The 12,976-nt window shown below is 39.4% G+C and overlaps 1 protein-coding gene across 18 annotated transcripts in view; it reads left to right on the top strand.

Moving 5' to 3' along the window:
- Window positions 1-12,976, top strand: part of plekha7b (pleckstrin homology domain containing, family A member 7b) — an 80,355-nt gene that overhangs the window by 47,183 nt on the left and 20,196 nt on the right. For 12 of the 18 annotated variants that reach the window (XM_082506663.1, XM_082506660.1, XM_082506659.1 and 9 more), the window contains 6 exons: window positions 3,577-3,755; window positions 5,179-5,607; window positions 5,849-6,380; window positions 8,524-8,607; window positions 9,643-9,777; window positions 10,521-10,589. In XM_082506663.1, coding sequence (XP_082362789.1) covers window positions 3,577-3,755; window positions 5,179-5,607; window positions 5,849-6,380; window positions 8,524-8,607; window positions 9,643-9,777; window positions 10,521-10,589 — 1,428 coding nt within the window. Of the gene's footprint in view, window positions 1-1,888; window positions 1,948-3,576; window positions 3,756-5,178; window positions 5,608-5,848; window positions 6,381-8,523; window positions 8,608-9,642; window positions 9,778-10,520; window positions 10,590-12,976 lie in introns of those variants that run through there. The other 6 variants (XM_082506662.1, XM_082506661.1, XM_082506665.1 and 3 more) reach the window with 4 other exon arrangements.

The raw sequence follows: 12,976 nt of genomic DNA, 5'->3' as shown, positions 1-12,976 counted from the left end.
CAAAGGTATGGATTTCATAGAGCTGCCATTGGCTGTTCCGATTTGTAAGATCAGGAGGTCATCAGAGGCGGGTGTCTGGTTATGACTAAGAAATAAATCAACAGCTTTCCATGGAACAGTTAGTACTGATCAAGCCCAACAAAAGAGACATCCAGAACACAACTGTCTCCTATTGTGCCTCACAGCAATAACATTTTTTTTTACCATTTAAAACCGTGGAAGAGATTCAGCATGCAAGTGATTAGAATAGTGAGAAATGTCTAAAGAACACAGGAGCAGCAGTTTACCAGCAGCTAAACTTAACTGAACTTAAACTTTTTATTTATGGTATCTTTTGCAACTTCATTGTATTACATGAAGAACTAATATAGTCTCAAGAGTGGAGAAAGTTTCACTGGAACTAAACAACAGCTCCACTCTTGATTATTATGTATGTTCAGGTTTTTGCAAAACAAGTATTTTGCATGCACCTGAGGTGGTCTTAACTCAGCTTTTTTTTATATAATTCTATAACTCGTTCTTTCTCAAGTTGTGCAGAGTGTGATGGAATTTTTGACCTCCTGGTTTCTGACCTTTTCTAGAACAAACTCAATAGCGGGGATTAGAGCGAACCGCTGCAGTACAACTGTCCATGTATCAAGTACAGCAGAACTATTTCTTATCAGATTTTATCCACTATTATAAACTGAGAAGAAAAATATGTTTAGGTGTATTCAGTATTCAAAACAGTGTGTGAAGCATAAGAAAATGTTTCTGTCACCAAAATCTGAATGGTAATATAGCTAAAACTGGTGTTAATTGTATCACTTTTACTTTAATATATGTGCATGACGTTTTTCTTACATGCAACAAATATTTTGGGTTTTTTTTTCTTTTGTTTTCTTTCGTTTTTGCAAATTTTGAAAAAAAGAAGGACACAAGAAATTATGTTTCTTGTGTGTTAACATCATCTAGGTCCTCTTTGTGGAAGCACAGAGAGTCCCTCAAAGAATAATAGTGCCTGAATGTTGATGCAGCACAGCAGCATCTGGGTATTCTGTTATAATCCTTTCAGCTCTTTTGGGCTTGTTTTTCTTAGATTATCTGATTGTGAGAGCATGCCAGTGTGAATTGCAATGTCTGTGCTCATGTGATATGTATGTACTGTGTTTTAAAGTTCATACAACGGGCACTGAAATTTGTATGGTAATTGCTGCTTAGAATATTAATAATGCATTCAGCATATTCGCTGTTGGGCGGGAGTGTATGTACAGTTAGGAGAAATGAGCGTTGGCTTTGCATTAATACCTTGTATTTAAGGGATCCCCCATCCCCCCACCCTTAGCTCTCCCTGTGCCATCATGCATTAAAGAGCAGGAGATTTCATTATGTGTATCTGAGGTGCTTTGGAAATTTTCAGTTACTGCTAAGCAAGCATGAAAACAGCTGAGTTGTTGTTGGTGTCCAGGAATGATATGTCTCTCTCTTAGATCTACTGACATGTAGAGTTAATTCTAGATTAATCTTTTACCTGGGTTAAAAATGATTTGAAGATGAGGCGAATAAAGTGTTCAAATTCTACTGAAAATCAGCTAAATGAGCGGTTGGATTTATAAAACTTAAGATGTTGTGTAAGGACTTTGGTGCTGTAATGCTTTGTGCTTTGATTCCACAGTCGTGTGTCAAAGCACTTACGATGCTCCCATTATTACTCATTCTTGCTTTTGTGATGACGAGGGACTCCAGCTGGAGCCATTTCTGTTCTCTCTGTTTGAATCAGCACTGATCAGCTGTGACTTTCTGTTATTTTCTGTTCTCCTGTTTTTGCTCACCTCACTGTGTTTCTCTCATTCCCTGTTGGTCAATTGCCTTCCATTGTGACCCGGTGTGTTTGCGTGGGCGGAGTGAGTACTGTTCTCTGTGGGCGGCCGTCCTGAATCACACAGGCTTCCTGTGTTACATGAATAGGTATTTGATTTCACTATAGCCTCACCAGTAGCGCACCATCTTCACCTCCATTTGTTTGCGTCTAGCTGCTGAATGCACATTTCTAAATGTGCATTTAAGCCTCATCATGGAAACGAATGACAAATCATTTATGGACAATGCCAGAGCAATCATTGCTAGATTAGACAAATCTTTTGAGTGGGAAACATTAATCGAGTGCTTTTCTTTTACATGCACCACATTTAAAACATCTATTACAGTATAAGCATTCTTCCTGGACATGAATGTTAGATATTTAGCGCAGAACTGATAACTCTTTAAAACTTAATCCACCAGTAGCACAAGAGTCAGCACTTTACCCTCAGATGTTTGTTTATAATCCAAGTTAAACTCCCATATATTTAGCAGGTTCACCAATTACTAACTTTATAAATGAGATCAATTGGCAAATGTTGATGCTCATTTTACCATTTCATCACTTTGAAAATGTAACTTAAATGCTCTGAGGCTCTGGTATTTGTCTTGTCAGGCTGCTTATTACTCATCACATTTCCATCATCGCGGGAGAGGGAGAATGGCGAGGTGTCAGCCATTTTTCTTTGCATTTCATGGAATGTATGTCGTCATTAGCAGTTTGCCATCTCCTGTACGTGTGTTTATTTTTTAATACAAGCTATGAAATTAACCCAACACAATTCTCTCCCTCTTTTTGGAAGCAGGTCTTGTTGAGTTTGCTTTGCCGTGTTTGGCCTCTAACATGTTGAGTTTTTAGTAGATTATTGAGTGATAATCATTATAATTATTAATGAATAATAATCATTTTAAATTATGAGTGCTACATAGTAAAGATCTTTCTGAACAGATCAATGAAAATAGAGACTTCTCTTATTAATAAAGTCAGCCTGAACTCAATAAACTACTTTTTTTTATTACAGGTGGCCTTCTGCTTTTCTGTTAATATGATGAATAAGGATATGTATAATTGCATTAAGTTTTTATATTTATTTTGTTTCTCATTATCAAGTGTGTTGTATTGGACTCGTTGAAGGTCATGCTCTTACAGTTCATGTGAAATAGCCAATAAATTCCTCAAAAACATTCATTCTGGAAACCTCTATAGAGTAAGAGTAAATATAGTTTTAATTTCTGTTGAGTAATTGTAGATTTAACATTTCACTTACCTCTTACTATAATATATTGTAAAAGGTAAGGAAAAGTATGTAAACAGTAGTAGGTAAAAAACACCTGTGAAACTACAAACAGCTGCTCACCCCTTGAGTGGTTTTTTATATGCGGTTATGTGTGTGCTTGTGTCTAAAGGAGTCCGTAATTCTGTTCTCTTTGTTCCTGTTTGGTTGTTCGCTGCAGCTGGTATATAATTTGTGTATTTCTAGAAGAATTTCTCTTAAAGACGGGAAGGTGTAACCTTTATGTTTTGCTTTTTGTGTTGCCAGAAACAACAGCAACATATTTTCTGCTGCAGCACTTTTTTTCCCTTCCATTCTTTTTCTGTATATTGTTGCTGTAAACTTCAGTGAGTTGGCAGTGATCATTGAACAATAAAGCACTTATCGGCCTGTCTGGCAGCTTTTTCCTGCCTTTAGTAAGACGCTCTCACGTCTATTCCCCATCTCTCTCTCTCTTTGATAGGCGAGCCATACTGGAATGCGCTCCTACATTTACAATAAGAACTCTGTGATTGGCTCACAGGCAGAACACTGCGGGATGCGGACATATTTCTTCAGTGCGGACACACAGGAGGACATGAATGGCTGGATCCGGGCCATGAACCAGGCTGCGCTGATGCAGCAGAGTCACATGATAAAGAGGTTGGTCTCACTCTACTGGGTTCAGTTGGTTGGGGTTCTAGTGCAAGTTTGCACAGAAGAACTGGATATCTATTGAGATTAGATTAAAAAAGGGACCCTGGATGTCCCGATCAAAAACAACTAGAACCTTTGCTAGTGCATCATGCTTTAAGGACTCAACAGCACTGTTATACTGCAGTCCTGAAGGTCAGATTCTTTAGTATCTATATGATTCACTAATAAAATTATGTTTTCCGTAATGGGCTGCATTGTAACTTCAGTATTCTGCAGCTGTGAGTCCAGCTGTGTCTGCAAAGTAGACTTTCTCAAATATTTAATGGAGGGCAGAAATGCTCTAAAATATATAGCCAGATACTCGCTGTATACAGAGTTATCTTACATTAGCAGGCTGTACTGCATAGCTTAAATGATCTGTGCAATGTTGCCATCTAGAGACCAATGTACATCACTACCTAATTTTTTAATAATATTTTGGAAAGTGCTCAAAATCCCATTGTTGTGTTCTTTGAAATGAAATACAAGTTATGTGAAATACCCTTTAGACATTAGTGTCCATCAACTGTATGAAGTTTGTGAAACTGTAAATAACACACCAAGAAAATCCAATGTTCGGGAATAAGGATACATGTTTTAAAGTATGGAGCATTAGGTTGCAATGCATTAAAAAGGTGGTGCTCTAAACTAAAGTATTTGATGAAGATAAAGTGAGTGATATTACTCCGGTGCTCTGGGGTTTCCATTTTAGCTCCTTTGAAAATGTGCAGTTGGATATTTAATGAATAGCTCCCCGTGCTCTGGATTTGTGTCTCTGCAAATGGATTTGGAAATTACCTTTAGGACCACTTAAGGTTGATTAGAGTTCCCATTGTGTTCTCTATCCACTGATTAATACTGTGTAATCTCATAACCCTGTAACAGTAATGTCAGGTATAATTTACCTTACATAATATACTTGATAAAACATATTATTTTCCATCAGAATATTTTGAAGTACAACATTACATGGAAAACTGAAGTACCCTTCTTTTATTTCTCCCGATGTGTATCATTAAAAAAGTGTCATGAGGGGACCTTAAACAGCCTCTAAAATTAGTGAAAACTTCCTAAAGAAAAAAAAGGGACTGGGAACTTCTCCGGTCTACTCATTCCTTCGACACAGAGTCTTTTCCAGTAAAGGCATAATCTCCCTGCATCACTGACAACTCGGGGGATATGAATAAAAATGGCATTTTTGACAGGGTAAAAATGACCAGCTGGCTATAATTTTTTTAACCATATGAATTCTCTTGGAAATTACCACTAAGTGATATTAATTCATCGTGTGGGTGAAAATCATCTGACGTCAGTGAAACTCTTTACATTTTTACTGGCAGGTTTGACATTGGTTTAAATATCATATCAATCCTATGTCATGTCTTCACAGAGAGGTGGAGAAGCCAGAGAAAGCTGCACAACAGGCAGTCCCACAGACCAACCATGTCCACACTAACCAGAGCTCATCTCAGCCAGAAAGTGCTCACAGGACAGACAGAGGGGAAGCTCAAAGCAATGGTATCAGACTGGCTCACGGAGACGAGGTGAGGTATGGATTAGAGATCCAGGGGAAACCCAGTCAGACAGCCCCACAGGAGAGAGTAGAGAGACTGTCTCCAGACGCTGTTAATGATGCTGCCCATAAGAATGGACAAAAGACTGTAATCCAAGTGGCTCTGCCACCAGAACAAAATGGAAATCTTGTCTATCAGAGGGGTTTCGTTACACGGGCAGACACTGAGAAGCATGTTCAGAGGAAGAACACGTTGGCTCAGGTGGAGCACTGGGTCAAAGTTCAAAAAGGAGACCCCCCGAAGAGGTCAGTCTGACTTCACACAATCAGTTTGACTCAACTAACATTTCTCTATAACAGCAGCATGACTAATGACAAAGAAACTTTGAGTCTATGCCTCCCTCTAGTGGCTTTTATGAGGATTCACTTATTAGATTGCTTTAATCTTTCTATTGAATTTCATTTTATCTTATTTAAAGCATTATGGCTCTATAATAGATTAAAAAAACACAGCTAAAAGATTTCCTTGTTCTTCTTTCTTTCATAGTGCTCCCTCTGCTGAGTTCAACCTCCCTCGATGGACTCCTCCCTTAAAGCCCAAATCAAGTGCAGCAGATGTCACCTATCAGTCATTGCCAAAGTCTCCCCGTCTACCCTGTGGCAGCAGCTCTCCTCCAGCAACATGCAATCTGCCCAGTGACTACAAGTACGCCCATGACCGGCTCAGCCACTTCCGTATGTCCACTGACGAGCGAATGGCCACCAAGGAGGGAATGGTGTGGCAGCTGTATGAGTGGCAGCAACGGCAGCAGTTTCGTCACGGCAGCCCCACCGCTCCTATTTACACCGGCCCCAACTTCACAGACTCCTCATCTTTCAGAGTGACTGTAGAAATGCCACGCTCCATCTCTGTTCCTCCATCACCATGTGAAGTCCCACCATCATCCTTCAAGCCCCTGTCTCCACGCAGACCACACACTCCTTCAGACAGACGCACAGTAAGGCCCTTGGATGAATTGGCACCAGGGGACAGCACAAGATCAAGCTCACCCGGGCATTTTTGTGCCCATCTTTCTCAGGTAGCACACCTAGTTAAGGAGGCGCTTAGTTTGCCTTTCTTTCAGTTAGATTTGTACATTTAGAGTATTAATTGCAGTTCTTAATACTCTAGTTCTAAAATACTCAATGGGATAAAACAGAGAACTGTGCACAGAGAAATGTTGCATTCAGTGAACAGTAATAATTTAATATCCATTTTATTAAATAAACCTGCAAATACCTGTTTTTACTTTGATTTACATGATGATAAACTGTAGTTAAGATATAATAGGTAAGAATAGTGCACGTGTCATTCCATATTTTTAATTAGCCTCCCATAGATTAAAACCAGCAAAGAACTGATTCCTCTGTGTAAGAGGACCTTTGTTAATTGGATATTAAATATTACTGGTTACATTTTCTTTTGCTTTCATCTAAAAACAAAAAGTCTTTTGACTGATTGGTTATCTAAATAATTAATTGACTAACGAATAAAATAAATGGCAGAGTAACTGAAAATAATACTTGTGTTCCCAGCTAGTTCAATTAATCTCTTCAGTGTATCTTGAATGATGGGAACAGTGGAGTTTTTGTGGATGGTGTGAAAGTAGCCGGTGTGTTGACAGTGTTGTTTCTCTCCCATAGTAAGCTTGGATGGAGACCTGCACATAGTGTTGGATAGAAAGATGAAAGTCCCACCCTTTATAAATTTATGTGCTGATACTCAGTAATTGGGCCTTAAACACTGGTGATACTGTGAGACAGTAAACAGCAGTGGCCTGTCATTGACATGGGACTGAAGTAAAACTCAGTGTTTCACATGTTCTGAGCCAAATGACAAAGGTCTCATTCTCATGGTAGCTTGTGGATATGAGGTGTCACAACTTGGAGAATGTTGTGAGCTCACAAGGACACCATGGGAAGATCGCGCGAGGAGCATGAGAAGGCTCCGACTTTACAGCGCGCACACTTTGATGCTCATGTGAATCGTTTGCAGATTCACACAGTCCACACCCAGGCCTACTCCACAGGTGGTGTGAGCGCATGCGAGTAAAAGCTCGCTACTCTGCCGTCCCCCCAAAACGTCGTAGCGCTCAGACAGCACCGCCACCGCCACAGGAGACGGAGCCCAGGAGCACGTCCTGTAATCCACACCCTGCTCTCTCTCCCCACCACACCCTCCACATGTGAAAAAAATCTCCCTCCAAACCATCACCACATTTGCCAACACACACAACCCTCATAACCAACCCGTTGGCCTTACACAAGTAAACAAAGTGTTGCAGATGCTCTGTTTCCCCTATGATTCAACCAAGTGTCAAGACTCTAATTACAACCATAAAATATAGTGACGCGCAATTATGGAAAACCCTCTAGAGGATACATTTTTAACAAAGGTAGCCACAGTGACTATGCTAGGGAGCGATGTTTATGGGAACTAAATTTAGTTGGCACTGAACTTAGTTTTGGTGCACCCAGCATCTCTGAGGCTGATGGTGCTCTCTGGCTGGAGTGCACTTAAGTAATAGCGATCTGTGTGCCTCTGCGGAATATCATTAAGAAGTATGTTTTATTAGCAGCTAATCCAATTTGCCCTGGGCTTCTCAGCACCCTATAAACATCTCTACTGTATCTCAAACATCAGCAGCGGTCTCTTTCTTCTGATCTCGCATTTAAATAAAAAACCTATTATACAGCAAAAAAATTGTGGCATGGGAATCTCAAAGGGAATGGCTTACAGTGCTTCTCTTGCTGGTAGCAAACAAATGTTATTTTAAGAAAGCAGGTTTAGTATAATTTATGTGTAGTTAATTAAATCTCTTGTTGTTTGTGTCCTTTTAAGCTTCTGTGGTGGGCCTGGTTTTCGCTAATTCTGTGTGTTAAGCAAAAACGTCAAATTTTTCCGAGCCCTGTAGCATCTGAAAACTCAGGGCACACCTTGTTTCGTATAAGAGTAGGAGTGATGAAAGCGAGAAAAGGATAGATGGAAAAAATAAATCTGCTGTGTAGTCAAATTTGTTTGCAGACTTGGAGGCAATGGTTTAACTTTGACTTAGTGTGATGAAGTGATCCATATATCACTTTCAACACACTATTGAAGATTATTTAGTAAATCAGATATTCTGTTTGATTTCATTCTATATGATCTGCGTTAACAAGTGAACGAATTGCATTTCTCCACAGAATTCCCAAATAGAGAGGAGGTCCGTGCCAGCCATGGGCTACATCACACACACAGTCAGTGCTCCCAGCTTGCATGGCAAAACGGTATGAGCTTCTATTACATTAATATTACTTACTTGGATCAATATGAAAAATGGACTTTTTGTAATATTAACAAAGCGTTATAATAGTCTAGGAAAATGAATCCAGGTAAGAACTGGAAACGTAATTAATGGGGGCCGTCTGTGACATTATCACATGTAGAATTTGTTCCAGTGTTTTTGTTCCTGATAGCATTTCTGTTCAGACAGCACAGCAGGCCGTCCTCACATGACAGTCTTTGTTGTGTAGCTCTAGGTTTTACATTTTCAGGTATTATAAGGACACATTGTGTTAAAGGTACATGAATTATCATGAATTCATTCATGACTTCATGCATGAAAAACAATGAATTCATTAATTAAAGTAAAACCGTGTAAAAATATAACTGTATAAAGAAACTATAGGGGGAAAAGTTACTTATATCCAGAACATAAACATACACAGTTTGCTGTTATGTGTAGAGACAACACTGACTTTGGTCCCTTTTATGCTCAGATGATTCAGATGTTGTTGTTATGTGGTTCAACAAACAACAACAATAAAAACATTCCTCTAAAAATGGTCAAGGATTGGACTTAAACTGAGTGAAAAAAGCAAATGTCCACAGAAGCTTTGGAAGAGCTATTGTTCAATACTACTGAAAAAGTCTGGCTTCTTGGAAATAAAATATAAAGAAATGAGGTGTGACTCAAGACTTCTGCACAATACTGAAAATTACAAAAATGAATGTATAAAATATCTGAAATATTTGGGGGCAGGGCCAGTGTTAGATAAGAGTGAGGATGAGGTACTGGTGTTTAACATGTGTTTTTCATAAATGAATTAATGCTATTAATGTGTCCCGTTTTCTATGAATAGGTGACAATTCATGTACCTTTCACATAAAGTGTTACATTATTGGAGGCAGCAGTATACTGGTGTCTCTGCCACACTCCACAGTTACTGCAGCTCAGCCACTTTACTGCCCAGATGATTATGAAATATTTCCTCTCATCCCTCTGTGCTTTCACTGGCCCCTAAACCCGGGCTACGCTACAGCCAGAGGAGCTGACTCTGCTCCTCATTCAGCTTCGGAGGCACCAGGCCAAGATGGCTGGTGCACATAGTCCCAGCAATGCATTCGCTCACCTGCAGCACCACCAGCACAACGGCCTACTAGGCCCCAGCATGCAGGTCAGGGACCCTCATATTTCCCTAATGCAGCCCAGTGCATCCTTTGCCAGTGCATTGTGGTCCCCTGCTCCCCAGCCATTCCCATACATTACTACCCTATCATCGTTACAGACTGTGCAGTTTTCTGATTCTGCTTGGATGTCTTGTTCATTTAACCACTTTGACATGACTTGTATTGTATTAACGGTTATATATTATGGATACTCGGAGCCTTGTGTGACTGTTTGTAAACAGGGATATGCCATGTTTGGAGCATGTTGCTTGTGGCCCATGCCTGTATTTTACACTTTGCGTTGTCTCATAGATGTATAACCTTGCACAACCACAATAATGTCTGATTATCAGAACATTTCTGTGTAGTTGGGAAGCAAACACAATGCTGTAAGAGCAGCAGCGACAACTCCACCCAGTTTTTAGCAACCGACCATTCTCTGGCCATCCTCCACGCTTATGGAGAAATATAAACTCTCTGTCTGACCACATGTCATGCACATGTCTGTGTTCCTCAGTTGTGCATAAGGTCATACATGAGACATTAAACCAGATCAAAACAATTACTTGATTACTTAATTAGAGCTTGACTGTAGATAAAAATACAGAGGTAGAAGTGCACTGTAATTGAGACCAAGTTAATTAAAGTTCTGCTAGAAAATCCCAAATAAAGGCCCTAAGTGTCATCTGATCACGCATTATCCTTTGCAGCTTCATTTCAAATGATTTATCTCTCCATTGCTCATTTAAAGGCTGATGATACTTACATACAACTGAAGAAGGACCTGGAGTATCTAGATCTGAAGGTGGGCCCCAACAAAGTAAATGGCACTTTGTCTTTTTCATCTTCTTCTCCACCTCCCCTCTCTGGACTACAATCTTGTTCTCCTGTCGCTGCCTCCAACATCTGCCTCCCTGTTTCCCTCTTTTCCTTTCTGTCCTCTGTTCTATTTCTGTCCTTTACAATGGAATTAACATTTCTCGAAACTGTCTTCTTATTGCACAAATGATCAATTTAAGGATAAAGAAAAAGATACTTTTCAGTTTTGCTTTGATAAATCCTGAAAATTGTCCAGTGAAACTGGTATAAAGTAATAATGATGCTGAAGTGTTGAAGTGTTTTATTGATGCAGCTCTGCATCAGTAAAAAAAAAAAAAAGAAAGGAAAAAAGCAAAGTGAGTTGAGGGAAGTCATCTTGTGATACGCAGTACAGCAAATAACTTTTCGCTTTCTGGGTTCAAAAGAGATCAAAAAGAGATCAGTGTGTTTGAAATGCCCACGTCATGTTTTGCTCGAATGTGAGGATGATGTGCATACAAGTGAAATAGACCATTGTACTGCTTTTTAAATGGAATGTGACGCATCCCAGTAAATTATGCAGGATCTTTACACATGAATCCCTTCATCCGATCATCCATCGTGTGATACTCACCACTGAGATTTTGAATTGCATGCTAATAAGCACCACTAACAGTACTGAATGTCTGTTTGACTTTTTGCTTTTGTTTTATTTGTTAGAGCATAACAGATGGCCTAATTAGGCTCTTTAGGAAATTTTATGTATTTTTTATGTATTAGCAAAGTAAATACGATTTTATATTATAGGCTGAGTCATAGTTTTATTGTGGTAACTGGTGGAAATGGATGAAAATGTGCAGCGGTGTAAGTTTGCTATGGTCTTCAAAAACTCCTACAGATACTTGGTAATGCACTTAATTAGAGCTGGCAAAGGGACAGACTGCAAAAAACATAGTCAAAACTTGTTTATTTTGAGTTGATTTTTGCATAGTTGGTCCTAACTCGTAAGCACCCACGCCTTTTAAACTCAGTGCCCCAAGAATGAAACTGAGACTTTCTTTTAAAAACTCAAAGTTTCCAAAGCCAAGAAAAAAATATGCTGGTGATCACTGTAATAATTTTCCCAGACTTCATGACGATCTCTCTACAACCACAGAATACATAATAAAACCTTTTCTCACAGACTGTGCAATACCCCCACAAGACTACTAATTGACCGTGACATGTAAAATAAGTGGAATGTCCCTTTAACTGAGTCTCCTATTTGCACTGGTCCATACTGCTGTTCAACGTGTGGTGACCCTAATGTGGGCGATATATGAATAATCAACCTTTTGATCTCTGAAAATTACTGACTCTGATAGAGAAGTGGCTGACAAATCTCTGCGTCATTATCTTGTGAACCTCCGGGTGCGATGCAAAGACCGGCAGTCGCTAGATACCCTGTACTATTAGCCTGATATCAGCAGAGAAAAATATCAACTATAGTGGAGCTAGTTAAGTCTATACGTTTCTGGAAAATGACAGTTGTTTTTGTTTTTGTTTTTTTTTTAGTTTTTTTTTTAGTAATTTTGTTGCTACGATGGACTTTAAATTAAACCATATAGATGTCCCTGAAATGCAGACTTTCAGGAATTACATGCATTTTATGCATGGTTCCCCATTTTCACAGGCTAATTAGACAGACTAAAATAATTCTAAACCTAAGCATTGTTTTTAATACTTGGTAACATCAGGCCTGTTCACTCATTATTTCAGTACAAATTAAGCAGACAAAATATCTGGAGCTGATTCTGTGTTGAACTTGGACTTGGCTGCGGTTCACTGGTACTCTCAATATGAGGTCCAGATAAGTTGTTATTGCAGGTAAAGGAGGCCATCATGTCACTGAAAAAGAAAACTAAATCTATCACAAAGAAAAAAATTAAAATAGTTTCCAAATCTATGATCTGGTACATCCTTAAAAATAAAAAATGAACTGCCCACCTCAGCAACACAAAAAGGTTTGGAAGACACGTTTCCAACGTCCAGTCAAGCAAAAAACACTCTCGACAAGGTGGTTTAAGAGATGCCTTCATGAATGTAAATATAGAAGTTTACTGGTTACACACAGAAAAGGAGCCTGCACAGTTCTGCAGAATAAACCGCTGGACAGTAAACCACATGATGTGCCAAAAATGGTGGAGGCAGTGTAATGGCCTGGTAGTGAAGGAAGTAGCGGGATGAATTCTGAAGAGTGTCACAATGCAGATGGCAGCATGGTGGTTAGCACGGTTGCCTCACTGCAAGACGTTGCTGGGTTCAAATCCATCACTGGTCTAGGGAGAGGTTTCAGCACCCCTGCTAGATAGGTGGAAGTGAATGGATTGAAAGCAGAAACCAAAGGGTACTTCAGTGAACCCCTAACCG

This window comes from Aulonocara stuartgranti (assembly GCF_965226115.1).
Source record: "Aulonocara stuartgranti genome assembly, chromosome: 1".
Lineage (NCBI taxonomy): Eukaryota > Metazoa > Chordata > Actinopteri > Cichliformes > Cichlidae > Aulonocara > Aulonocara stuartgranti.
The sequence above is the reverse complement of the archived record's forward strand: the minus strand, read 5'-3'. Positions and strand labels throughout refer to the sequence as shown.